Source organism: Sceloporus occidentalis, unplaced genomic scaffold (genome assembly GCF_023333645.1).
Source record: "Sceloporus occidentalis isolate IW3139 unplaced genomic scaffold, rSceOcc1.0.p SCAF_3, whole genome shotgun sequence".
In the NCBI taxonomy this organism is placed as follows: domain Eukaryota; kingdom Metazoa; phylum Chordata; class Lepidosauria; order Squamata; family Phrynosomatidae; genus Sceloporus; species Sceloporus occidentalis.
Genome location: NW_028316983.1, coordinates 186,821,563 through 186,848,498, shown reverse-complemented (window position 1 = coordinate 186,848,498; position 26,936 = coordinate 186,821,563). Strand labels below are relative to the sequence as shown.

The 26,936-nt window shown below is 40.6% G+C and overlaps 2 protein-coding genes across 3 annotated transcripts in view; one reads left to right on the top strand and one right to left on the bottom strand.

Moving 5' to 3' along the window:
• The window catches only part of METTL4 (methyltransferase 4, N6-adenosine), a 38,082-nt gene extending 28,837 nt beyond the window's left edge, over positions 1–9,245 (bottom strand). Inside the window, exon 1 of the mRNA XM_089517136.1 lies at positions 9,170–9,245. The gene's annotated coding sequence lies outside the window, so the exon portion shown is untranslated. The remainder of the gene's footprint in view (positions 1–9,169) is intronic.
• Positions 4–26,602, top strand: LOC149317227 (kinetochore protein NDC80 homolog). Of its 2 annotated transcripts, none has more exons than XM_089517133.1 (17): positions 4–124; positions 3,696–3,955; positions 4,429–4,518; positions 6,297–6,423; positions 6,753–6,922; positions 8,116–8,218; positions 8,930–9,016; positions 13,468–13,561; positions 16,247–16,353; positions 16,793–16,937; positions 17,379–17,584; positions 18,304–18,456; positions 19,532–19,621; positions 20,321–20,413; positions 21,063–21,193; positions 24,157–24,259; positions 26,306–26,602. In XM_089517133.1, exons 2-17 carry the CDS (start codon positions 3,855–3,857, stop codon positions 26,444–26,446), a joined length of 1,941 nt encoding a protein of 646 aa, XP_089373259.1. In that variant the 5' UTR covers positions 4–124; positions 3,696–3,854; the 3' UTR covers positions 26,447–26,602. The 2 variants fall into 2 exon arrangements, with proteins under 2 accessions (XP_089373259.1, XP_089373257.1); XM_089517131.1 differs by having other exon boundaries at positions 4–192.
• Positions 26,603–26,936: the final 334 nt, after the last annotated feature.

Below are 26,936 nucleotides of genomic sequence, written 5' to 3'. Positions count from 1 at the left end.
CGCTAGCCGTGATGACGTCACCAGTGACGTAGCTGTGTGGCGGTTGATTTTGAAAATGCAACAAAAGGCGGCGGCTTGAAGGGGTTTCGGAGGGAATGGCGGCTGCTCTCGGCTGGGAAAAAAGGTGACTATGGTCGACACTGAGTCGTTGCAGAGCTGAGGCAAACCTATCCTGGGGTCTTCTTTGGCAAGGTTGGTTCAGAGGGAGGTTGCCATTGCCTTTCCCTGAGGCTGAGAGAGTGTGACCCAGTGTCACCCGGTGGGTCTCCTTGGCTGAATTGGGATTCGAACCCTGGTCTCCAGAGTTGTCTTAATCCAGCACTCGAACCATGAGCCACGTATTTATAAATATTTTACATTTTAGAAACATTTTCTATTTTATCATTTCATATTTTATCAATATTTTTAGAAATATTTATATTTTATAAACATTTTGTATTTTATAAACATTTTCTATTTCAGAAATATTTTATAAATATTTTATATTTTATAATTTCATATTTTATAAATATTTTATAAATGTTTATATTTTTATAAATATTTTATAAACATTTTATATTTCAGAAATATTTTTATTAATTATTTTATATTTTAGAAATATTTTATTAATTATTTTATATTTTAGAAATATTTTATAATTTATAATTTCATATTTTATAAATGTTCATATTTTTATAAATACTTTATAAACATTTTATATTTCAGAAATATTTTTATTAATTATTTTATATTTTATAAATATTTTATTGATTATTTTATATTTTATAAATATTTTATATTTTATAATTCCATATTTTATAAATATTTTATAAATGTTTATAATTTTATAAACATTTTATATTTCAGAAATATTTTTATTAATTATTTTATATTTTATAAATATTTTATTAATTATTTTATATTTTATAAATATTTTATAATTTATAATTCCATATTTTATAAATATTTTATAAACATTTTATATTTCAAAAATATTTTTATTAATTATTTTATATTTCATAAAATATTTTTATTAATTATTCTATATCTTATAAATATTTATAAATAGTCTGGGGTGAGCTCTCAATTTAAGGAGAACCTCCTGACAGGGTCGCCGACGTGCGTCGGAAATGTCTAAACATACACCGGAGGAGAAGATCAAAATTCAATATGGTTTTAATAAATTACAAAACTGGGCCAAAACTAACCAAATGAATTGCATACAACATGGAGAAATGTAAGGTACTGCACTTAGACAAATAAAACATGAAATGCATAGATATAGGATGGGGGGGGATACCTGGCTTAACGAGAAAGGGATCTGAGAAGACCACAAGTTGAACATGACTGTCAACAATGTGATGTAGCAGCTAAAAAGGCCAATGTGGTTCTATGCTAGCCTTTAAAGCCATTTCCTTTAAATGGTTTTAAAGATGCTGTAATGACTGGAGGACTTCTCCTGAACCACAAAGGGTTAATCTGGGGGGAGGTACATGCTAATGAGAGCTGACATCTCATGCTAATGAGCAGCTACATCATAGCTGATGTAAGACCCAACTGACCAATCAGAGAGTAGGACCGCGAGATTTAAGAACATTCCATGAGAAGCCTTTAAAATGCCTTGGGGGCCATGTGGTCCTTTGTCTCTCCACTTCTTCCTCTTGGGGGGAACCATATGCTTTTATTTGTTCTCTGTGTATCTGGGGACCCGGCTGTGAGTCTGTGAGGAGCTCCCTGCATCCAGAAACTCAACATGAACTGCAAATCCCATCACTGTGTGAGTAGCTAGGAAGTGTATTAGCTAGTGCGTTTAGGTTTTGTTATGTTTATCTAGTAGCTTGCCTGAAATGAACACTTTGTAACTGTGCTTTCTGTACCTGCAAGGCAAGGGGCTTTGCATGAATGATATCTTCTTATTCTATTCTATTTCTTTAAAATAAATATCTTTCTTTAAAAGTATCTGCTGTCTCTCTCTGCTCCTGTACATGTGCCTCGCTGGTTGCTTTAAGTTAGCAAGGAAAGGAAACTGGTTGCTTTAAGTTAGCAAGGAAAGGAAACTAGAAATCCCTCTAGCAAGTCTCAGTGTGTGCTGAGGAGGGAGACGTAGTTTGTTGAAAATTCACTGGGTGGTGGCAGCGAGGAATAGATGATCTCAAGGGGTCTCATTCAGCTCAGCAGGGAGCGGGAATGGAGACCTAGGATACTCTAGAAGGGAAAGTTTAAGGGATCCCCTGGGGGTCAAGAGCCAAGCACAGGGTGGCTGTGTGGCTTTGGCTCCAGGGATCATCACAGATGCCCACAAATAAATAAATAAATGTGTGTGTGTGTGTGTGTGTGTGTGTGTGTGTGTGTGTGTGTGTCCAGGTTATTATTGTTTATCGTTTCAATGGCGCTCTTGTCATTCCTGGCCTTCTTCAGTGGCAGCAGGAGTCAGGGGGACTTTTGGATCCCTATTTTCCCCCCTCCTTTTCCTCCTCTTCTCCTCCCCCCCCCTTTTTTAAAAAAGAAAATTATTAGACAAATCAGAATTTAAAATTTACATTCAAACAATAACATTCAACTCCTTTTATGTATCAATACCATATCATAACATCAACAGATAAACAAAAAAGAGAAAACAGCAGTGTGTGTGTGTGTGTGTGTGTGTGTGTATACATATATATATATATGCCCCTGTGTATGTATAAGCAAAAATAAGCCACTAAAGCAAGAATGAAAGACATTTCCTGGATATTCAGGATCTCTTGAACCTCTTAGTCTTCTTACTATTATATTATCTCTCCTTCCTTGATTCTGTCTTCTTTTGGATCCTTTCATATCCTCTCACTATACTTCCTTAGCTATAATTCCATTTCCAAAATCCTTCTTTTCTCTCTAACCTTCCATTCTTTACTCTCTACTTCTATATACCCATCCCTGCTTTCCCCTTTTTTAAGTTAAACCTGACACTTCTTCTCCTCTCTCTTCGGTGGCTCACTGATGACTTTTCCAAAAAGTCCTTCCTTCTCCTGGTGTATCCGAAGCACAACAGCCTCAATTTAGTCATCCTGGCCTCCAGAGAGAGTTCAGGTTTTGTCTGTTCTAGAATGCAAGAACCAGGATGACCAGATGTCCTCACAGCAAAGGAGGACAAGGAATCGTAAAGTGTAGGACATTCAATTAAAAAGGAGGCTACATGCAAGCTAAAAACACTAATATAAATTCATGCTTCTAAGTCATGTTCCACCCCTTCTCTTTGATATCCAGTGATACTAGGCATCCCTTGTATGACTCAAGCCGCCATAGTCTCAAAATGGGCACATCATGTATCATGCAGTTGCTATTACTGTCCTTTCTATTAATTCATTTTTCTTCATGATGTGGCCAAAGTACAACAATCTCAACTTTATCATCTTGGCTTCCAGGGGGATTTTCAGGCTTGGTCTCTTCAAGGACCCTTTTGTTTGTGTTCTTGGCCATCCACAGTATCCTCAGTGCTCTCTTCCGGCACCACATCTCAAATGAGTATTCAAACAGCCTCAACAAAACAAAGCTCACTGCCTTCCTTCTGCAAGGAAACAGAACACTGTCCCCTGCAGGAGCCCTTCCTGGACCCAAGGTGTGGATGTAGGAAGGGATAGGATGGACCCCCAGCCTCCCAGGACATCCAATGCTATTGTTCCCTTCCCACTTCACACTCCCTGAGGCATTTCAAGCCTTTCTCTTTCCTCCCATAGGCAGATGGTCTAGCAGCTCACTTCGCCTGGTGTCCTGGAGTCGATTACACTTTCCTGCTTGTCCCCCTTCGGTTGCTGACAGGAAGGCATCTTCGCTCCCTCAGAGGGCTGGTCTGAAGGCCATTTCATCCCTTTGCCTTGTAATTCACCCCTTCAGCAATGAAGAGTAGTGCAAGTACTCGCCGCATCAGCTCCCGGCAGTCCATCCAGCCTCTCAGGGTACCAGATGCCAACAAGGCAGGATTTCATACACCTCAAACGTAAGTGATAGTTGTGTCCGATAAAAGCAGCAAAAATAAGGTCAGTGACACTTTTATGATTGACAAATTCATTATAGCGTGGTATTTAGTCCACATAGGAATCCTGTAAGATAAATTTAATAGTCTTAAAGATGCTAGAGGACTCTTTATAATCTCCAAGAGTATTCATTTCGGAGAAAGAGAAAGACTGCTGCTGTGATTCTTAAAGGCATTCCACATATCAAATTTTAGCATATTAAAACAAAGCCTTTCTTCTGGAAAATAAAATATGTGCATGCATTGTAAGCGGAGTGTTACCTGTTCTCATATTTGTGTATGTATATAATCTTAGATCACAACAGAAGGGAAAAGACATTGATGCCTGTATTTCAATAAGAACCTTTTTCAGAGTGATCGCAATAGCAGATGGATTTATTAATATAATACAGATAATTTAGTTTTCTTTCATTGCACAATTTAATATTCTTTTCAAGGCAAGAAAGGAGGACAACCTTGTCAAAGCTGAGTGTTGGGAAGTATACACTAGCAACATCAGAAAAGAGAACCAGTACTTTCAGCAAAAGGTAATTTAGCACTGTAACAGAAATGTATGAAATGCATACACTTGACAAAGTAGCTGCAGTGTTCATTCCAATCTGAAAAAATGCAGCACTGTTTGTTTATACTTGGAAGGACCAATTAGAAGAAATGCTGTGAAAATGCTTGTTTTAGAACCACAAGTATTCTGTGTTGTTTTATTTTTATTTATTTTTAAGGACCGGCATAGTATTCAAGCTGAAAGGGGGCACCAAGGAGTCTCATTGCTCTTAAGAACCAGGAAAGTCCCACATCATATATTCATTCATCCTAACAATTATCACCCTGTTAGTCTGACATCAATGCCAGGAAAGATTTTAGAACAGATAATTAAACAGAGTCTATGAACATTTAGTAGGGAATGCCATAATCTCAAAAAGTGAACATGAGTTTCTGAGAAACAAGTCATACCAGACTAATCTGCTTTCTTTTTCTGATCAAATTACCATCTTGGTAGATGAAGGGAATACTGTGGATATAGCATATCTTGATTTCAGTAAGGCCTTTGATAAGGTCCCCATGATATTCTTGCAAACAGGCTAGTATAATATGCGCTAGACAACGCAACTGTTAGGTGGATTTGCAATTAGTTGACCTGTCAAACCCAAAGGGTGAGCAGCAACGGCTCCTCTTCATCATGGACAGAAGTGACCAGTGCCACAGGGTTCTGTCCTGGGCCAAGTGCTATTCAATATCTTTATCAACGACATGGATGACAGAATAGAGGGCACGCTTATCAAATTTGCAGATGACACCAAATTGGAAGGAGTGGCTAATATACCAGAGGAGAAGATCAAAATTCAATATGGCTTTAATAGATTGCAAAACTGGGCCAAAACTAACAAATTTAATTACAACATGGAGAAATGTAAGGTATTGCATTTAGACAAATAAAAAATGAAATGCATAGATGTAGGATGGGGGATACCTGGCTTAACAAGACTACATGTGAAAGGGATCTGAGAGACCACAAGTTGAACATGATTATCAACAGTGTGATATAGCAGCTAAAAAGGCCAATGTGGTTTTAGGCTGCATCAATGGAAGTATAGTGTCTACATCAAGGGAAGTAATAGTGCTGCTCTATTCTGCCTTGGTCAGGCCTCACCTGCAATATTGTGTCCAGTTGCCAGCATCACAATTCAAAAAGGATGTTGACAAGCTGTAGTGTGTCCAAAGATGGTGACCAAAATGGTGAAGGGTCTGAAAACTGCCTTATGAGGAGAGATCTAGAGAGCTTGGTATGTTTAGCCTTGAAAAGATACAGTTAAGAGGTGATATGATAGCCCTTTATTTGCATGGGTGTCATATCAAGGATCAAGTAAGCTTGTTTTCTGCTGCTCCAGAAAATAGGACAAGGAACAATGAATGCAAGCTACAGGAAAACAGGTTCCACCTAAATATCAGGAGGAACTTCCAGGCAGTAAGAACTGTTCAACAGTGGAATGCACTCCCTCAGAGTGTGGTCGAGTCTTCTTTGGAGATCTTTAAACAGGCTGGATGGCTGTCTCTCAGGGTGCTTTGATTGTAAGTTCCTGCATGGCAAGGTTGAACTGGATGGCCTTTGTAGTCTCTTTCAGCTCAATGATTCTGTGATTACTCAGCTAGAATATTATAATGTTGCATGCAATAGGCATCGTACTAGATTTAAATAAGTCTTATTCCTGTAGCTTATCTTTTCTGTTTCCAAATAGCTTTGTTCTCATAGTTGAAAACTGAGAATGCACTAAACCTCAGACTTGTCATCTTACTATCTTGTTTCTAGATGCAGTGGCACTGGAAGCTTACGAAACAGCCAGTATGGTGTATTTGGAAATATGGAGAAGATCAAGGATCCTAGGCCGCTTCATGACAAGGCATTTGTCCAGCAGTGTATCCGCCAGCTGAGTGATGTATGCAGCATTAATAAATGGTTTGCAATTGAACTAGGAATGCAGTTTTTTCGTTGGTTAGATTGCTTGGTTAATACATTTTGTTTAGTTAAAATTGCATTCCCAAATGATCAAACATTAAAAACCAGCAATGCTCGATATTACTGTTTTGTGTCACATAATGGGACTAAGGTAGCACCTTCTCTAAAGCATGTATAATTTAAAAATAAAATACAGTTTTTGAAAATACTTAATTTGTTCATTGTAGACTTAAAATATGTATAATGAATCAACTAAGATTCTCCTTAAAATATCTACTATACATAACAGAAGTTAATCTGTTTTCTCAGTTTCTTACAGCAAACAACTACGGTCCTGCAACTGTCAAGTCACTCCAGACTCCATCAGTTAGAGACTTTGTTAAAATCTTCACTTTTATTTATGAATTCCTTTGCCCTTCATATGTGTTTCCTAGTTCCAAGTGTGAAGAAGAGGTCCCAAAGATTTTTAAAGAGCTTGGGTAAGTACCATGATGACAAATACCTTTTTACTAAGAGAAAAAAAGGCCTCTCTAGCTTGAAATATCTCTCAGGAGGAGTATCAAGACTGGCTGATTTCATGTCATAAATGACATGAATATTATTTTCTACGACTTACTATAATGGAAGTAATTTTAGACAAGGCAACAAAAACTGCATATGGCATATCCTATTTCCATGATGTACTCTTAATCAAAAATAACTACCAGCACTATAAGCTACTGGTTCACTGTTTATAATTAGCTAACAATGAATTCTATATACTGTATGCCTATTGAGAAGTAAATCCCATTGTGTTTAATGGAGCTTATTTTTTAGATAAGTACTATGAGCCTGGACCATTACTTAAGTTAAAAAATACTACCCCATAGATTAGAGGTTGGCAAAATATGCCTCAGGGAGCCCACCACAGCCCTCAGGCTCCATTTTTTTTAAAAAAAAATTCAAACTGATTTACATAAGATTTTCTATCTGAAAACCAGCCAACCTCACTACAAATGCTGCAGTTTGCATCCCCCAACAACTGAGAGACCCCCCCCCCACCCACCAAAATAAAAAAAAAAACTCAAAAAAAGAAAAATGGTCAAGCCAGTGCACAGCCCAACAGACAAGTGGGGGGGTGGTGGGATTGTCCTGATCACAGTTGCCAATCCCTATGATAGATATTCATCATAAATTTAGAAATATTTCTTTTAACTTACTGTTCATACAGTAGCAAGTGTAATCAAGTACTTCTGTTAAGCAATACTAAGGTTAATAATAATAATAATAATAATAATAATAATAATAATGTATACCCTGTTCTTGTCTATTTTGATATATAGGACCCAAACAGACAGGCCAAAATAAAACTGCTTCAGGTCACTTTGGAGGTATACTGTTTAAATGACACGCATCTTAAGAGCCCAAAAGTTGTGCCAAAACTGCGCACCAGTTCTTAGGCACAGCTTCCAGCCTCTTAGGATGCATGCATCATTTAAATAGCATACCTTCAAAGTGACCCAAAGAAGCTTTATTTTGGCCTGTCTGTTCGGGCCCATAGTTAAAAATAAAAGTTTTGGTTTTCTTCATATCTGACTGAACTTACAAACTTGGACCTTATGTTCTGTGTATTTTCCCAGTTCTTTACATGTTTCATTGTAACACTTCTGTGTTTTGCTTCATTTTTTTACAGATATCCCTTTCAGTTATCAAAAAGTTCCATGTATACAGTGGGGGCACCACATACATGGCCTCAGATTGTAGCAGCATTGGTGTGGCTGACAGATTGCGTTAAGGTATGCAAAACATTTATCTCCATTTACTTTTAATAATTTGGAATTTGTTGAGCAGGAGCTCATTTTTCAATAATCAAGATAGGTTTATATGTCTCTAAACACAAACATTTCTATGAAAAAATATGCAATATTGTTGAATCTGCATATATTTTTTCAGTCAGAAGCTTTGCAATTGAAAATTGGATCTGAAGAAACAGACTGAAATCAAAGAAAGCTTAGACTACCAACATTTTTCCTTCTTTCTTTCTTTGAGTCTCAAGGGTGCTACAAGATCCTTTTACATTAAAATTACAGAAATCCTTTTCTAGATTGTTTTGGGAAGATTTAGATCAGGGCTGTGAATTGTACCCTCCAGATTTTGTTTGATTCTAGTTTCCATCAGCCCCAGCCAGCATAGCCCATAGTAAGCAATGCTGAGAACTGGAGTCCAGCAATATCTGATTGGCTACATGATTGCTACCCCCGGTTTAGACAAGGCAGTGGCATCCAGGTAATCCTCCTGAAGCACTTTTCTTAGTACGTAGAGAGATCTTGTAGCACCTTTGAGAGTAACTGAAAGAAAGAAATTGGCAACATGAGCTTTCATAGACTTAAGTCAACTTCCTCAGATGCATTTGGTAGAGAGGAAGCCAGGTACAGACATATATGCCACAACCACACTGCCTGAGACATTACTAGCTGATTTAAATGTGGTATCTTTCTCTTTTCCAGTTATATTTTTGTTTGAAAGAGAACCCATCATCATTTGATGAGGATCAGATTTTTGGAGAGACTGAAGATGGAATTGTGCATAATAAGGTATTTTAACTGTCTCCCACTAAATTGTATAATACATACTACTAATCTTACACAAAAATGTTTTAGGTTTATACCATCTTTATCTTTATTATTTTCTGGAGTATATTGCAGAAATTGATGTAATTACATAAATTTGTGCTGTTTGCAGCTTACCTTATCTTGGCTAAAGGTGCTTTGCCCTTTTCCATCCGGATCTGCAATGCTTTAAAGCAGTAGTCCTCTTTAAGAGATTTTGGACGTCAGCTCCCAGAAGCCTCAGCCATGTTGGCCAATAGTCTGGGATTCTGGGAGCTGAAGGATTTAAACAATTCTTCTCATTGGTGTTCTTCTCATTGTCACAACAAAGAAATCTTCTACCTGCTATATCTAGGAAAGTATTTTGTTGTGTTCATCCAAAGAACTGATACAAAGCTCTCACTGCCTCCCGCTAAAGTTCTTTAAAATGTCTCACTATAGTTGCTGCTAACTAGCAAAGCCAAGAAGTATTTCGCTTTGCATTTGTTCACTACAGTTATTCTCAGTTATACATCACAGCATCATCCAGTATAACAACTCAGCAATTGAGATGCTCCACAGATGTCAAAGGAATTGAAAGGCTCTGATGTAATCAATTTGGGATCACTTCACTAGCAGAGAGACTATGAAGGTATAATTAGAAGAGGAATTCACACAACTGGTTTGTCTGAGCCCAGAGTCAAGCAGGAAGAACAACATGGTCTTACAGTAGCTGAAGGCAGACTTTGATGACTCCTCCCATGCAGCCATTTGGAGGCCAGTTCTTCTACCTGCCTTTGCCCATAGCAGCACCAGAAGCTTATTCACAGGCTTTGTGTGAGGAATGGATAATGCACACTGCTAATACAAAGCAGCAGAGCTATCACCATGACCACTCTCGACCAGCACCCCTCCCTCCTTTGGAGGAGGCAGTTCTATTACAGTGGATTAGTCTCTGCTGGAAACTTGCCCCCATTCATGCCCCACCCTTGAAGCAAAATCTCATTAAGCATCTGATGGGGAAGATATGCAATCTTTAATATTATAGTTAAAACAGCTTCTGGAGACCCAGGTGGAGGATATACTATGAAGGAAGGACTTGGATTATAAGTCCTTGCCTAGGTGCCTTTTGAAGATTTACGGAATACTTCAGTTTGTAACAGACACTACTCAGTACCCCCTTATCTTTGCAGCAAGATCTAAAGATGCTATCACAGTGGCTCGATGCTCCTCTTGGCTCAAGTATTGGGAGGTGTGTGTGCATTCTAGGACAAACCTCTTCACAGTAGCCTGTAAAGGCACTAATCTGTTGGGACAAGAGGCTCTAAGAACATTCTATTGGAGACTAAGGACAAAAAATGGGACCTTTTCAGTCATCATTTTCCTTTTGTCCCTCAAGGGAGTTTGGCAGATCCAGGTATTTTCTTTCTTTCAGACTCTCATGGGATAGATTAAGGCTTCCCTTCTATCAGCCTTTCAGTCCTCTTCCAACTGTAGGGGAGGTTACCAGACCCTCGTCCAGGTGAAGGTTCTGACACCCACACTCTTCCAGTAGGGTCAGACTCCATTTCTTTTGGGATACCTGGGTGTCGACAACCACGGACGCGCAAGTCCTGTCCACAATTTCTCAAGGTTATTCAATCAAGTTCATCCAGTTTCCCTGGAGCAGGTTGCTGCCCACTCCAATGCCAAAGAATGATAAAAAGGAAGGCATACACATGCAGGCATTCTGGCATCCTCAACACCAGGGGTCGGCAACCTCCGGCCCACGGGCCAGATCCAGCCCGTGGGCGCCTTTCCGCCGGCCCCCTGTCCCTCCTGCCGCCAAAATCGCCGCCGATTTCAGCGGCTTCGGCCGCTATTTTGTCCTTCAAAATGGCGTTGCCCATTAAGAGGCCCACTGCAGCCTCCGGAGCCCTGAAACGGGGCTCCAGGAGCCGCACCAGAGCTCTGGGAGGCCCGTTGCCGTCGCTGGGGCCCGCCAGGAGGGCTCCGACAGCGGCAGCGGGCCCCTGGGAGGCCCGTTGCCTTCACTGGGGCCCTCCAGGAGGGCTCCGGTGGTGGCAGCGGGCCCCTGGGAGGCCAGTTGCCGTCGCTGGGCCCTCCAGGAGGGCTCCGACGGCAGCAGCGGGCCCCTGGGAGGCCCGTTGCCTTCGCTGGGGTCCTCTAGGAGGGCTCCGGCGGCGTCAGCGGGCCTCTGAGACGCACGTTGCCTTGGCTGGGGCCCTCCAGGAGGGCTCCTGTGACAGCAGTGGGCCTTCCAGAGGCCCATTGCCTTCGCTGGGGTCCTCCAGGAGGGCTCCGGCGGCAGCAGCGGGCCCCTGGGAGGCCAGTTGCCGTCGCTGGGCCCTCCAGGAGGGCTCCGGCGGCGGCAGCGGGCCCCTGGGAGGCCCGTTGCCTTCGCTGGGGCCCTCCAGGAGGGCTCCGACGGCGGCAGCGGGCCCCTGGGAGGCCAGTTGCCATCGCTGGGCCCTCCAGGAGGGCTCCGACGGCGGCAGCGGGCCCCTGGGAGGCCCGTTGCCTTCGCTGGGGTCCTCTAGGAGGGCTCCGGCGGCGGCAGCGGGCCTCTGAGACGCCCGTTGCCTTGGCTGGGGCCCTCCAGGAGGACTCCTGTGACAGCAGTGGGCCTTCCAGAGGCCCGTTGCCTTCGCTGGGGTCCTCCAGGAGGTCTCCGGCGGCAGCAGTGGGCCTCTGGGAGGCCCGCTGCCTTCACTGGGGCCCTCCAGGAGGGCTCCGGCGGCGGCAGCGGGCCCCTAGGAGGCCCGTTGCCGTCGCAGGGGCCCTCCAGGAGGGCTCCGGCGGCGGCAGAGGGCCCCTGGGAGGCCAGTTGCCGTCGGAGGGGCCCTCCAGGAGGGCTCCGACGGTGGCAGCGGGCCCCTGGTGTCAGGGGCCAGCAAAGACGGGGAGGCCTCCAGCGCTGGCAGTCCCCGCCGGCCTCTGACAGGACCTGGGGCCCTGTCAGGGGCTGGCAAAGAGGAGGTGGCCTGGCCCCTGGGGGTGGAAGTTCCGCCCCCAAAGGGTGGAGGCTCCACCCCTGGCACGCGGCCCCACCCCCGGGGGGTGGAAGCTCCACACACACCCCCGGCTTCGGCCCCCCAGTTGTCTGAGGGACAGCAACCCGGCCCCCGGCTCAAAAAGGTTGCCTACCCCTGCTCTACACCAAGGCGATAGAACAGGTGTCTTCCTCAGAATGTTTTTCAGAGGTTCACTCTGTCTTCTTCATTATTACAAAGAAAGGAGGGGACTTCAGGTTGATTTTTCCTGTGCAAAGTGTATTATGCCGTAGGCCTGATACCTTGAAAAAGTAGTCAGCTGCTATGCCTTGCTCTGTTCCTACCCGCACGTGCGATTTCTTTTGCCATCTTGGATCAGGCACTGTTTCCCATCTTTGGGATCTCTGGCCTTCAAAAACAAGTCTGGCATTGTTTATGAAGCAGCTCGCGAAATGTCCTTTTGAACTGCTTCAGAAAGTTTCCCTGATGCTTCTCTCTTTGAAGGTTGCCTTTTTGGTGACCATCCCATCTGCTCGCTGTTCTCAGAGCACACAGCCTTTTCAATTAGGGAACACCTTTGCACCTTTAATGAGATCGATGTTTTTCTCTGTCCTGATTCTTCCTTTGTGCCTAACATGCTTTTCTACCTTTAGCATGTCTCAAAAACTCATTCTTCTTTGTATCTGTCCTAATCCATCACACCTACAAGAGAAGTTATGGTAGAATGTGTGCAGTGTGTTAAAAATTTGCATTAGTCAAATTAAGACCCTTCAGCATTGTGATTCTTTTGTCTCTTTCAGTCCGGACTCTTTGGAATGCAGGGTGTCTTATTCCACCATTGTTTCATGGATTAAGGCATACATCCTAATAGCAGATGATTTAACAGGAATGCCTCACCTAATGTGATGGCACATTCCACCACAGCAGTGGCTACCTTGGCGGTGTTTTACACTAATGCCTTTATCATTGGCATTTGTAATGCAGTCACCTCCTCCTTCAGTCATTCATCAAGAAGTACTCCTTCTTTCCTTCATTCATTATTAAAAGAGTGACAAATTCAGATTGACAGATGCCACCTTTGGAAGAAGGGCACTGCAAGTAGTGGTTAGAGACTAGTGTGCACTCACTTCTTCCCTTATATTTGAGATTGAGGGCTTCAGTATGTCCCAAATTCTGTGGATACCTCTTGTTACTAACTCAACCCACATTGGGTACTTACTGTGAGGGTTCATTCTGGGTAGCTGAGCGGAGGAATTAACTTCCTCCCATTGTGACTGGTCTCTTAAGATGCCTGAGTGAGAGGAGTCATCAAAGACTGTCTTCAGCTATCATGAGACTGTTGTTCTTCCTGCTTGATGCTGGATGTTAATGGGAAAAACCCTAGTTGTATGGATTCCTCCTCTCAACAGCCCAGAATGCACATTCCTAAAATATCTAAAATCAAACTAATTATTTTATTCTTAGCTCTTTTTAGATTACACTGTAAAATGTTATGATCATTTTATGAGGGGAGGAGACACATATGAAGAATTTGATGCTGAAATACACTGCAAATTAAGTAAGTATTTCTCACTTAAAAACCTAGTAGAATAATGGCTTTTGAAGTTAATCCTTTTCTGGAGATGTAGGTGTTCATAATTTATGGTAGAATTGTCAAGGAGTATTTCCTAGCTAACAAAGTAGGCCTGTACTACTACTACTACTACTAATAATAATAATAATAATAATAATATAGCGAGTCTTTCAGTAGTTGCATTTTTTCCACTAGGCTGTGCAAGTTTAGCTCACACAAATGGGACAGATAAGAACGTTTCCATCTTAAACATCCTAGGAGAATGCTCCTTCATTAGTTAGGATGGGATGATTTTTTCTTCTTTTTCTTTTTTTCTTTTCCCCCATTTTGCCTGGGAAAGTGTCAGCACCATCTGGACAAGGGAGATGGGATGTTTAAAGATCAGGAAATGAGGACATGCAAAATTTGTCATGGTCCAGCCCAGGAAACCAGCCTGTTGTGGAAAATGTTTCATTCATCGTGGAAATCCCAATGGAGAGAGTCTGTGGCAAAGGACTGCCTTCAATTAGCTAAGTGATTTGAGCTAACTTTGCTTTTAGCTTGGGTTTTGTAGCAGCATCCCACTTAGTGTAATCAGTAAGTCATTGTTTTTGGTCCTGCTGTGACAACATTTCATTTTGACAGACCTTTAAGTCTGAGTGATTACAGAAGGGTTTGTAACTATTCCAGGGCAGTGATCCACTCAGTTCCCAGATTGACCAAAATAAAACCCAGGGCAAAGGCAAAGTTGTTTTAAATGGGTTTGTGGTTAGGTTTGTTCAAGAGAGACCTGAAACAGACAGGCAGATGGGAGTGTCGTGTCTGTTAGATTGTAAGCCTGAGGGCAGGGAACCGTCTATTATCTCCTCTGTTGTAAACCGCTCAGATTCCCAGTGATTGGGCGGTATATAAATAAATCCTATTATTATTAGTAGTAGTAGCTTCTGGGCCCTCCAGAGGTGTGGCGTTTACATGATACACGTGCCTGAAAGCTGTGTTTGCCGGGGCAGCCAGGTTGGGAGCAGCTTCTAGCTGCTCCTTCCTGCCTGTCTGCTTCACCCCAAAGTTGGTGTAACCAACAACTGATCCTGAGGGAGTTAGGCCCCCTATCCTGAGGGAAATAGGCCCCCTGGCCTGCCCATCCACCCAGAAGCATTGTGGATCCAGTCTGCTTTATCAGTTACCAAGTTATTTTGAGGTATTTTACACTAATGTCTTCCACAAAGATAGTCTGTAAATCATTTGGAATATTATTTCAGATAGGACTTCTTACCCTCTTATCCTCATGCATTTGCCTCTTTGTTTCTTCCTGAAATCTGGTCTCATTTACCACTGTGTTCATACATATTACTTAATCTTTCCTATAGCTTAAGAGTGGGAATTGTGCAGCCATTGGATCATTCAACTTCAAATTGGTTAAAAAATTGTCTGGGTGTGCAGTTTTGTCTTTAAGTGCTATTTCAGTGACCGCAACCCCAGAAAATCTGAAATAGCCTCAGTGAATAGAATTAACCAGAATGGTTCCAGAGAATGATGCCAGTGCAGTTCATGTCAGGTTAGGGAAAGCTGAAAATGGCCTTGTGATTCTGTGCATGAGCCCTCCTCTGTTCCACACATTTCTTTATTTCTGGTCCTTTACTACTAGGCTAGAACTCTGTTCAGAATAAAGGCCACGAAGAATCCAGTGTAAATTACAATTAGTATAATTACTTTGCAATGATGCAACTTGATAAGATATTAAATGTATAAAGAAATACAGTTGGCCCTCCTTATCCACTGATTTTTTTATACACAGATTCAAGCACAGCTTGAAAATTCACAGCTTGAAAATATTCAAAAATATTCCAAAAAAGTATAAATTTCAAGCATCAAATCTTGATTTTTCCATTTTATATAAGGGACACCATTTTGCTATGCCATTGTATTTCATGGGACTTGAGCGTACACGGATTTTGTTATTCACAGGGGTTCCTGGAACCAAACCCCAGTGAATAACAAGGGTCCACTATAATTAGATTACCATGAGGTAGTATGTAATAATGTTCATTGAAGCTTTAGTATGTACTAATTACTGAAACCTAATGTTTTTATTTTGGGCACTAATAGAATCATAGAATCGTAGAGTTGGAAGACACCACAAGGACCATCCAGTCCAACCCCCTGCCATGCAGTAACTCTCAATCAAAGCATTTCTGACAGATGGCCATCCAGCCTCTGTTTAAAGACCTCCAAGGAAGGAGACTCCACTACACTCTGAGGGAGTGTTCCACTGTTGAACAGCCCCTACTGTCAGGAAGTTCCTCCTAATATTTAGGTGGAATCTCTTTTCCTGTAGCTTGCATCCATTGTTCCGGGCCCTGTTATTTTAATAGTATAACTAATGTGTTGGGTAGAATTCAAAGATATAGCTGTGTTAGTCTCAGTATGTGAAGAGATCTTATAGCATCTTTTAAAACTAACTGAAATAAAGGAATTGGCAGCATGAGCTTTTGTAGACTTAAGACTACTTCTTTAGATGCATCTGATCTGCAACTGAGAAATGCATCTGAGGAAGCAAACTTAAGTCTACAAAAGCTCATGCTTCCAATTCCTTTCTTTTGGTTAGTCTCAAAGGTGCTACAAGATCTCTTCACATAGTAATGTGTTTCACAAGTTAGAATAATTTAGTTTATTATTTTTGTTTTCTTTCAGAGGATCTTTTCAAGATACATGAAAATCGTGTAGAGGCACTAGAAACAGAAGAAGAAAGATTGAATAAAGAGATTGCAAGGCGTGAGAAGGAGAGAGAAAGTGAACCGGTGAGAAAAATTGCTACGTATAGTGGGCCCTCTCTATCTGCAGGGGATTCGTTCCAGGGCCCCATGGAAATACAAAAATTCAGAGATACTCAAGTCTCATATAAAAATATATATTTAATGACCGAGAAACCAGGTGCAAGCCAGATCATGGATCAGTGAGCCACAAACGATCCCAGGGCAAATCTGGCAACCATGTCTCACTGCGAAACTGACAGAGAAGTGACAAAGACTACACCACCATTTTCCTAGCCCTCCCAAAGTTGCAACTCATTTGGCCAGATTTGTGGTTGTTTGAATCCACCGACCTGGAGCCTGTGGCAGGTCCAGTATATGGTACTGGGGAAAAGGTGTTTTTTTTTCAAAATTGTGTGTTTTTAATCTGATTTACCTTAGTATGCTAACTAAATAGCAATCTCTCTATCTTCTTTCTATGTAAAAGGACCGATTAGTGACCCTGCGAAAACTGAAATCATCTTTACAGACAGATGTTAAGAAATATGAGGTTTATTTAGCCAACCTGGAATCTCACTCAAACAGTCTCCATCAGAAGTCAAAGAGTATTACTGAGGAGCAGGAGGCTGCTGGTGAGGAGAAAAAAACTGATAATCAGTAACTTACTTCATTATCTCTGTTGACCAGGGACTTTCTGAAAGAAAATATTTACAGAGCATTCAAAAAAGAGACCTACATAGAAAGAGATAAACTGTGGTACTGGGGGGGGGGGGGGAGCGGGAGGGGGGGAGGGGTAGATAAAAGCAAGATCTAATATTGCTAAATTTCTTACATCTTACAGTAAGTTTCAAATGTGTGAAAAATAAGCAGTCCTCCTGAAAACACAGGTTTCCAAGCATTTTTAACTTGATCCACAAAAACAAACAAATTATTCTTAAATTAATAAAATATTAAGACAGCAAGTGAAAGTAAATACTGACATCCAAAGGAAAACAGTTCTTACTTTAGTATTGTGTTAAATTTTTTGTTCCTCCCTTATGAAATTTTACAGTTTATTTTTCCTTCAAATTTAGCCATGGACATTGAAATACTAAAAGAGGAGAACATGCGGCTGAAACTAATTTGTGATAACCAGAAGTACTCCATAACAGATATTGAGAGATTAAAGCGTGAAATTGAGGAGTTAAAACAGTCAGTCAACAAACAAACTAAGGAACTGGAAGCAGAACAACATCAATTGTGGAATGAGGAATTAAAATATGCTAGAGGAAAAGAGGCAGTAAGTGAACCTAATTTTTTTTTAAAGAATATTCATTTTCCATTTATTGTTATGTGCCTTCAACCGTGTCATATAGTTTTCATGGCAGGATTTAGTCAGAGGTTAGTCTTTGCCTTCTTCTAGGCTGAGAGAATGTCATTTGTCAAGGTCACCGAGTAGGTTTCCATGGTTGAGCAAGAATTTGAACCCTAGTTTCCATGTGACGTACCTAGAACACTTAGATTAATAACACACACTGGCATTAACGTTCCATAAAATGAATTAAATTTTGACTTGTTATATTAATATAACCAGTGCATATTTTGTTTGGGTTAGGTGTAGCAAAGCACCTTTACAGACAGTAATGAAATAGCATCTGAATAGCAATTTTTTTTTAAATACAGTAGTCCTTGAAAGATAGAAAGAGTGGTTTTCATGGCCAAACATGAAAATAATTTTGAGTCCCTAAAGCACCAAGTTACAAGAAAATGCCAATAATAATAATAATAATAATAATAATACATTTATTTGTATCCCGCCCCTCTGAGAACAATCGGGGCGGCTAACAAAGTTAAAAATACAGAACATATACAATCCGTAATACCCTCCCCTCTCTCAAAAAGGAAAAGGTGTTTTATCACAGAGTGATATAATTATGAAATAGACTTTTTTCTACTAATATATCACTGTGAAGTTCCATTAGGTTTACTGTTTATTCTGTCTTGTTTTTTTCTTAACAGATTGAAGCCACATTGGCAGATTACCACAAATTAGCTCGTAAATTGAAATTATTTTCTATAAATTCAGAGAATTCTGCTGACTTTGATTTTGAAATCAAGTTTAACCCTAATGAAGGGCCAAGTTGCTTGGAAAAATACAGGTCTCAGATTTATGTACGTATATGCAATTCCACTATAATTCTTAAAAAGAGCTTCAACAGTTCATTTAAAGTATACTGGGGATCTTGACGCTGGTTACAGGAAAAGTTCATAGGCAACTCTGGTCACAGGGAATTCTGTTGACTATGCACAATAATTGTCTTAATGCTGTTGCCTATTGCAGTATATCAGTACACAAGACACAGGTGAACACCTGCTGACATAACTACTTCCACCTTGCAAATGAGGGAGAGGGTCATCTGCAATCTCTATGGCAGTCTTCGGTACAACCCAAATTCTTGCTTTGGGGGACTGGTTTCAGCCAGTGCCAAGGGCTGGAGATGCAGGGCAGGTTGGAGTTTCCATTGTGCTGGTATTGCAGCACCAACATGATGGTGGATCCTGGCCTCTGATATTACTACTGCATATTGCTGGAGAGCAGGAGGCAAATAAACAGTTGCATTCTTGTCCTGCTTTTGGGCTTTCCATGGATGTTAGACTTGTCACTGTGGGAAATAGGGTGCTGGATTAGACACACCTGTGTATTATCCGACATGAATGATGTTATGACACAATAGATAGTACAGTCAGCCCTCCATATCCACAGATTCAAGCATCCACGGGTTGAAAATATTCAAACAATACATAAATTACAAAGCGGAAACCTTGATTTTGCCATCTTATATAAGGGAAACCATTTTACTCTTCATGGTATTTAATGGGACCTGAGCATCCAAGGATTTTAGTATCCACATGGAATCACGGAACCAAACTCCAATGGATACCAAGGGCCCACTGTATATCAGAAAGTTAATTTTTTTCAAAGCCATTAAAATATAACAGATTTCCCAAAGTGTTCTCAAACAATTTAAACAGGACTTCCCTAAGAATAGTTTTCTATAAGTTTGCTCAAGATAAGGAATGATTTGGTTGCATGAAAGTATGTTTTGTTAGTTTGTGGGAATTGATTTCACTCAGTATGACATCAATTTGGAGGTACTTCGTTTCTTAAAACTAAAACACATTGACCAAAAATCTAAAATACATTTTTTCTGTTTTTCCACCTTTGATTTTTGTATAATTGTGGCAGGGTCCTCTTATGCACCTCATAAACATGTCTGAGGAAGAAATTGGTAATGCTACTAAAACAAAAATCTGTTCAGAGGATGCTTTAGAACAGGTGAGTGACTAAATACTTGGTTCCAATAAAGTGACTAAATTTCAGGTCTGTGCTCTGTAATAACTCCTAGGTTCTGGAAATCTCCATGCTATCCTGGTGGAAGGCAGACTTTTTTATTTTGATGGGCATTTTGAAACTGATTGCTTATGGGAAAGGGGTTTTAATGTGTTGTGTTGTCTATATTTTTTTAAATTGTTTTTACCTCTGTTGATAATTTAATTATATTGTGACTCCATGGTTTTATTTTTAGTGATGTGATTTTTTAAATGTTTTTTTAAGGAGCCTTGAGCACCAGAGCTGGGGAAATGGTGGCAGAGGACAGAGAAAAATAATAATTCTGACCCCCAAATAAATGCATGTGGACAAGTAGCTAGTATGGAGGGTAGGGGATTCTACAAAAAGAATGGAAACTGAATATTGAGGTCTTTGAAGCCATTTCCAGCTGACTTTGATTTCTGGGTGCTCAGAAAATGCAGCCTACACATTTGCAAACTCTGTCTGGCATGTAGGCTGAAGAACATAAAAGTAAATGTGTAGGCTCTTAAGATGATCTGACAAGATACTTGATTTTAGCTATATTTTTTATATCTTAATATTTGGGCTGATCGCCTTCAGAAAGGACAGAGCTTAGATGCACAAGCTTTTCCCCATTGTCCCTTTTTTGCTGTTGACACTTTTAATTAATATTCACTCCTTAAGGTAAACAAAATGGAAGCAGAGCAGAACAGTATTATCAAAATGCTAAAAGAAGAGGCCCAAAAACTGGAAGATCTCTATCAACGGAAAATGAAGGTGGGTTTAGTATTTCCCAAATGCTTTTGGTAGTGAAAAATTAAGTATTAGGATCTGGTTGGTCTAACCATTATAAATATATGGTATTTATGTGTATATAATATGTATTTGATAAAAATATTGTATTTGTGATTGTGACATTTACGATTCAGTATATCTATTATAAGCTGTACATCACTGTATATAGGGAATACATGTTTATAAATAAATCTTGTGGTATGTATTCGTAAATAAAAATTGGTAATGTTTTGCTTTCAAGATATAAAAAGGTTAAAGTTTTTATTATGCACCATGATTGTGTACCACAATTTGAAAATATTTATATTTTCTTCAAAAACTAAACCTGTATTTTTGAGAGAGAAAAGAGCAAAGGCTGGCTATCAGCTCAACTGTCATTCAGTTACTCAGCCGCCTCCACCCTGCAGCCAAAGAGGACAGGTGACAGGCAACATGCAGAGTCAGCCAGCCTTCACATGTCATGTGGCTGCTCCGCTGAATGGAAAAGGTGGGCTGAGCAACCTTCAGGCTTTTGTGGATGACATGTCAGAATGTTGTGGCCCCCCAGGGGTCTGTACACCACAGACTATGAACCACAGTATAATAAAATATATTAATGTTCACAATATATTATGAAATGTATTAATTATAGAAGGTGGAAGAAGAAGAAGAAAAAGCTGATCAAGAGTTGGAGCAGTTGGAGAAATATAAACAATTGCTTTATAATGGGCTCAGTGAAGGTGTCAGTGAAGCCACAAAAGAACTTCATGAATTTCGATGCCAGTAAGTTGAACCAGATATAGCAGGGGTGGGTAATTGTGAGAGGCTAAGAGGCTGCATTGGCTCCTTAGGAATTTGGGGAGGGGTGCATGTGAGGTCATGGACTTTGGTGTACAATGCTGTTTATATATTACTATATACACAGTAAGGTAATTTTGTTATTTTTGGGCTCTGTATTAGAAGTAACATGGTAAAGAGTTGTTAGGAGGGATGAGAGAATGGAATTATTGTCATCGTATTTATTTATATTCTGCTTTCCCCCCCAAAATTGGGACTCAGCGCAGCTCACAATTTACAAGAACAGGACAAATTAAAACATACAAAAAGTGAACATTAAAATAGAATTAAAACAATTTATAGTACAGTGCACCCGTGTCATACGCGGGGCGCGCTATACGTGGGTTTGAGCAGACACTGTAACCTGTGTGGGGCACAAGGGGCGGCATGTCCTATTCAAATGAATGGGCCGTGCACCCATGGCGCACGCACGCCGCCAGGGCGTGCAAAAGCACCATTCAAGTGGGGCAAACGCGCGTTTTGGCTTACGCAGGGGGGGTCCAGAACAGGTCCCCGCATAAGCCAAGGGCGCACTGTATTAAAAAAATTCAGCTTCAAGTTAAAAGAACAAAATGCAATTAAAAACAAGCTCTTAACAACAGCTCAGTGAAAACAATAGAGCACCCCCTAGCCCAGTGATGGCGAACCTTTCTTGGTTCGCGTGCCGGGGCGGGGCTTCTTCCCCTGGGGGCAGGGACTGTGTGCCGGGGGCGGGAACAGTGTGTCAGGGGGCGGGGCTTTCCACTCTCCCCCCACCCTTTCCCTGGCCTCCAGCTGGGGCCCCTTCTCCTTCCCTCCTCACCTTCCCAAACCCACGGCAGCGCAGCCGTGGGTCTGGGAGGGCAAGTGGGGGAAGGAGAAGCCGGCATGGGGCCCCTTCTCCTGCCCTCCTCACCTCCCCAAACCCACGGCAGTGCAGCCATGGGTCTGGGAGGGTGAGCGGGGGAAGGAGAAGCCGGCATGGGGCCCATTCTCCTGCCCTCCTCACCTCCCCAAACCCACGACAGCGCTGCCTTAGGCCTGGGAGAGTGAGGAAGGAAGGAGAAGTGGGCAAGGGCCGTTTCTCCTTCCTTCCTCGCCTCCCCAAACCCAAATTCTTTTAAAAATTGTTTAAAAAGCAGTTTTTAACCTGCTGATGGAAAGGGCCATTCTGGCCTCCCTGGGAGTATAGGGGCAGCCACCAAGAGGGACCTATCTCAAGCCCCCACCAACTGTGCTTGCAATAGTGGTGAGACAAAGAAGATACCTCAAGGGAATCTAGGAGGGCCCCATGGTTGGTGGCTACTGAAGCAGGACAGTAGGTCATCTTTATATTGGTAGGAGAGGTGGGGATGAGGGGAAAGCCCTCTCTTGGTGTGAGCCAGTGTGGCATTGTGCTTTGAGCACTGGATTATGACTGGAGAGCAGAATTCGAATCCCCATTTGGCCATGAAAACCCACTGAGTGATCTTGGGCAAGTCACACTCTCTCACCCTCAGAAGACAGCAGTGGCAAACCTCTTAAGAAACTTGTCAAGAAAACCTGTGATAGAGTCACCATAAGTCGGAAATGACTTGAAGGCACACAGCACACAAACACTCACTCTTGGTAGTTACAATGAGATTTGTGGAAGTCTTCACACTTGGTGATAGCAGAGTTTTAGACAAACCTCACACTTGGTGGAAAAGCAGTGGGAAAAGTGGTAAATCCCCACAGGATGCACCCAAAGCCACAACAATGCACAATTTTTGCTCCCCTTAAAAGCCAGGAAGGGCATTTTCACCATCTTTCTGTCCTAGCCACTTTCAGTGTTGAAAAAAGGCCTCTCCTGGGGCTAAAATGTAGTGAAAATGTCCCCCCATGCCACCTAGAGGGCATTTGGGGGCAAAATGCAAACACTATTTTGGCCCCTGGCAGCCCATGGGCCACATTTTGCCTAGCTCTGATATGTGGGCTAAGGGTTTGAGGTGCTGCATTGTGTTCGTCTTAGGCTTTATTTTTAATGCTTGTTTTTCCTTTAATTTATACATGTTTTGTCACTTTTTTCCTGCTTCAAATTACAAATGCAGTTTAGAATTATTCCTTTCTAAATGGCAATCCAAAATAAAATTGCAAATAGGTTCCATTTGCAAATCATTGGATCTTGTTTTTTCAAGTAAATGATTGATAAATCACCAATAAAAATGTTTTTTTTTTTTTTTAAAAAAGTAGCTTGCCGTCTTCATTTCTCTATTGTGGAAAACGGCAACAACAAAGGAAATGTAACAAAAGATGTGTCTAAAGAACTGTAATTAGCGCATCTAGGGTTTTCCCCCACAAGGATAAGGATAAACCTGTGATGATATAAGATGAGTGGGCTTTTTACATCCAACTAAACAGTCATAAGATTCTGCTGAAAGAGGTAGAGTCATAGACTTGGTATTATTGGGTAGTTTAGAAAAAATGATATGAAATAGGGGCAGGGATATATGCTGAAGTAGGAAGTTTGTTTTAGAGCAATCTCGATTAAATGTGATTAAAGATAGGAACATGTTTGATAATATGTGACATATGTATTATATCAGTCACCATAGGTCTTGAATGTAATTCTTGCAATTCACCAATAGGAAGGTAGTTTCTGCAAATACAGGAATATTCTATTTTCTCCCAACCCACTATACCATTTCCTAGTTTGAAGTGGAAAACATGTTGACTATAAAAAGAGTGGATTGTGAAATAGTTATAACGAGTTATTGTTGTTTACAAGGTAATGTATTAATTACATAAATGCTTTTAATGCCTCAGACATTGCAAAGTATCTGTACTGGATGAAGGTCTAAGAAACAATTCATAATCTCCACTAAATCCCTTGAAAAATGGCCTAAGCCATTTGAAATCAAAAGACTGACACTTTTCTGTTGGATTGTGACAGTAATATATTTACTTCTTAGGTATCAGGTGGTCATAAAAACAACATCTGAAGAGAGTCGGAAAGTGGACAAAAATCTACAACATCTTCTGGAACTGATATTTTCTCATCTTGAGTCTGTAGAGGTAATTCATGCTATATAAGATAGAACTCATTCTAGACTTTTGAAAGAATTCCAAAGGCTACTGATCTGTGATACTTTGCTTATTTCATGAAGTCATGTGTAGATCAATGTACTTTATGTCTTCTTTATTACTACAATTCCTATCAGTTGTAGTCAGTATAACCAATAGGGAGCAACTGTGAGAGTGGTGGGAAATAAATAAATAAATGGAAAATTAGCGCTCAGTTACTCACTCTTATATAAAATGTCCATAGTTTGGTACTGAAACTTTAGGTTTGAAGAATGCAGGAAGTTCTATTTTGAATCCTTGAGGCATTCACAAATAACATCAGGCAATTATAACCTGGAAACTAGAATTTGTGAGGCTTTTAGATGAGGTTTATACATTGATATTTTTTCTAACCGTTCAAAAGGAAGGTTAAAATGGTTAAAATCAAACAAGTCTTAGATACAGCTGATTAAGCATGGAACATACTTCATGACGTGGAATATGTTGCATCTTGACCAAATACCACAGATTTTGGGGGGAAATCCTTGCAATTAATCAATAGAAGGTTAGCAATTTACACAAATACTGGAGTATTTTTTCCAAGCTTACAATTTCCTGTAAGTCAGCATAGTGAAGTGGTTTGAACATTGGACTATGACTCTAGAGAACAGCATTCAAATCCTCACTCAGGCACAGAAACCCACTGGGTAACCTTGGGCAAGTCACACATTCCTGGCTATGAGGAAGGCAAAGGCAAACCCCTTCTGAGCAAACCTTGCTGAGAAAACACTATGAATAAGGTAAATAAGGTACGTTGGAAATGAGTTGACAGCACACAAGATATGTTTTCCTAGTTTGTACTAGAGAAACATTTTGACTGAAACAGGTTGTTGTGTGCCTTCGTATCATTTCTGACTTATGGCAACCCTAAGGCGAACCTATCACAAGTTTTCTTAGCATGCTTCTTCAGAGGAGGTTTGCCATTGCCACCCTCTGAGGCTGAGTGTGTCTTACCCAGGGTCACCAAGCGGGTTTACATGGCCAAACTGGAATTTGACCCCCCGGTCTCCAGAGTCTTAGTCTAATTTTCAAACTACTACATCACATGGCTCTCAGGAATTATGCCATAATAAATTTGTTGGACATTAAGACTTCAGAAAGCTTTTTGATTTTGCTATTGTAACATAACACTACAATATTCTAGAAAGAATGTCACACTGTTTTTTGAAAGCATAACCAACTGCCCTCATCCAGGTTTGGCATCTAGGTCCAGCAACTCCCATCCTCTTGACATTTTACTTTTCTCCTGTGTCCCCACACCCAGCAGGGCCATGTGGTGTCCAGGGTCAATGTAGAAGCTCCTGGCTATAGTTGGACATACAACAATATAATATCATCCTCCAGTACCTCCACAGAAGCCTAGGAGATCTTGGAGGTTGCCTTTGTTCTAACTATAGGGACATAGCCAAGCATTTCTTAGATGAATGGCATTATGGGAAGGGCATGGACAGACACCTGTCTTGTTTTACAGAAGATTGTTCAACTTGTCCATATCGAACACACCTTGATTTTGAGGAAGCCCTCCCTCAAACCATCCATTGGAGAAATAGAAGGCCCTGAATCAATAGCTTTCTCATGCCACATCCAGTTCTTATCCCTGTGCAAACCTGGAGACTGTATTCACATAAACAGACCATTATGCGTGCAGTACATGCCAACAGGATTCCACTCATGATGTTTTTGCACCATGTTCCTGTTAGGGAATTATCTGAACTACTCTACACCAGCAAAGGAAACAGGATTCCAGCCCATGTAGCAAGTGATAACCATACAAATTCTGGATCAGGGCCAGTCAATAACCCATGTTCCCAATATCTTTTGATTTTCCACATTTCATAATTGCATACTATATTTAATATAAATATAAAATATTTTATCATTATCTGAAAATTGTAATAATCTGACAAAGTCTGAGATATCTGATATATATGCATGTTCTGAAATATAAACTGAAATGGAAGTGCTGCAATATAATCTGATCTATCATAACTCTTCTAGATGTACCTGACTGAACAGAATATAAAGATTGATCAGGAATATCAGAAATTTATGTCAGAAGATCCACTGGCTAACTTGAGAGGAATCTTAGACAAATACAAAAAGAAGACTGAGACTTTGTATGAGTCAGAAAAATGTTGATAAATAGTATTATATGCAAACTGTAAATCCGTACTGTCATGTTCAACTTTATTTTCCTAAAACTATTCCTTTTTTAGTACAATATTCCACATATGTAAATTTTTCTGGAAAAATAAAGTATCTTTATAGCTGTTAAATAAACTTCCAATTAAGAAATTTCACACTTCCAATTTATTTCTTAACATGAACAATGGTAAAAGTTAAATTATTTGGTGCTGTGGACATACAAGGAATTGAACAAAGCCATGGTGGATCTTAGTCTAAATAAATTATATTAAGAACTGTATTTCACCTCAGCTCAGAATATAAATTTCTCTTCTGTATAATAGCAGCAATGGGGGATGACTACATACTGTAATGATCATTTTTCCCCCTCGGACCAAGAGACACTAAAACCATTTTAAAATATATGTTGAATAAGGCCACTTCTAGACGAGCACAGATATCCAAAAAGAATTGCCTTTCTGGCACTAGTAGCATAGACCTGCAA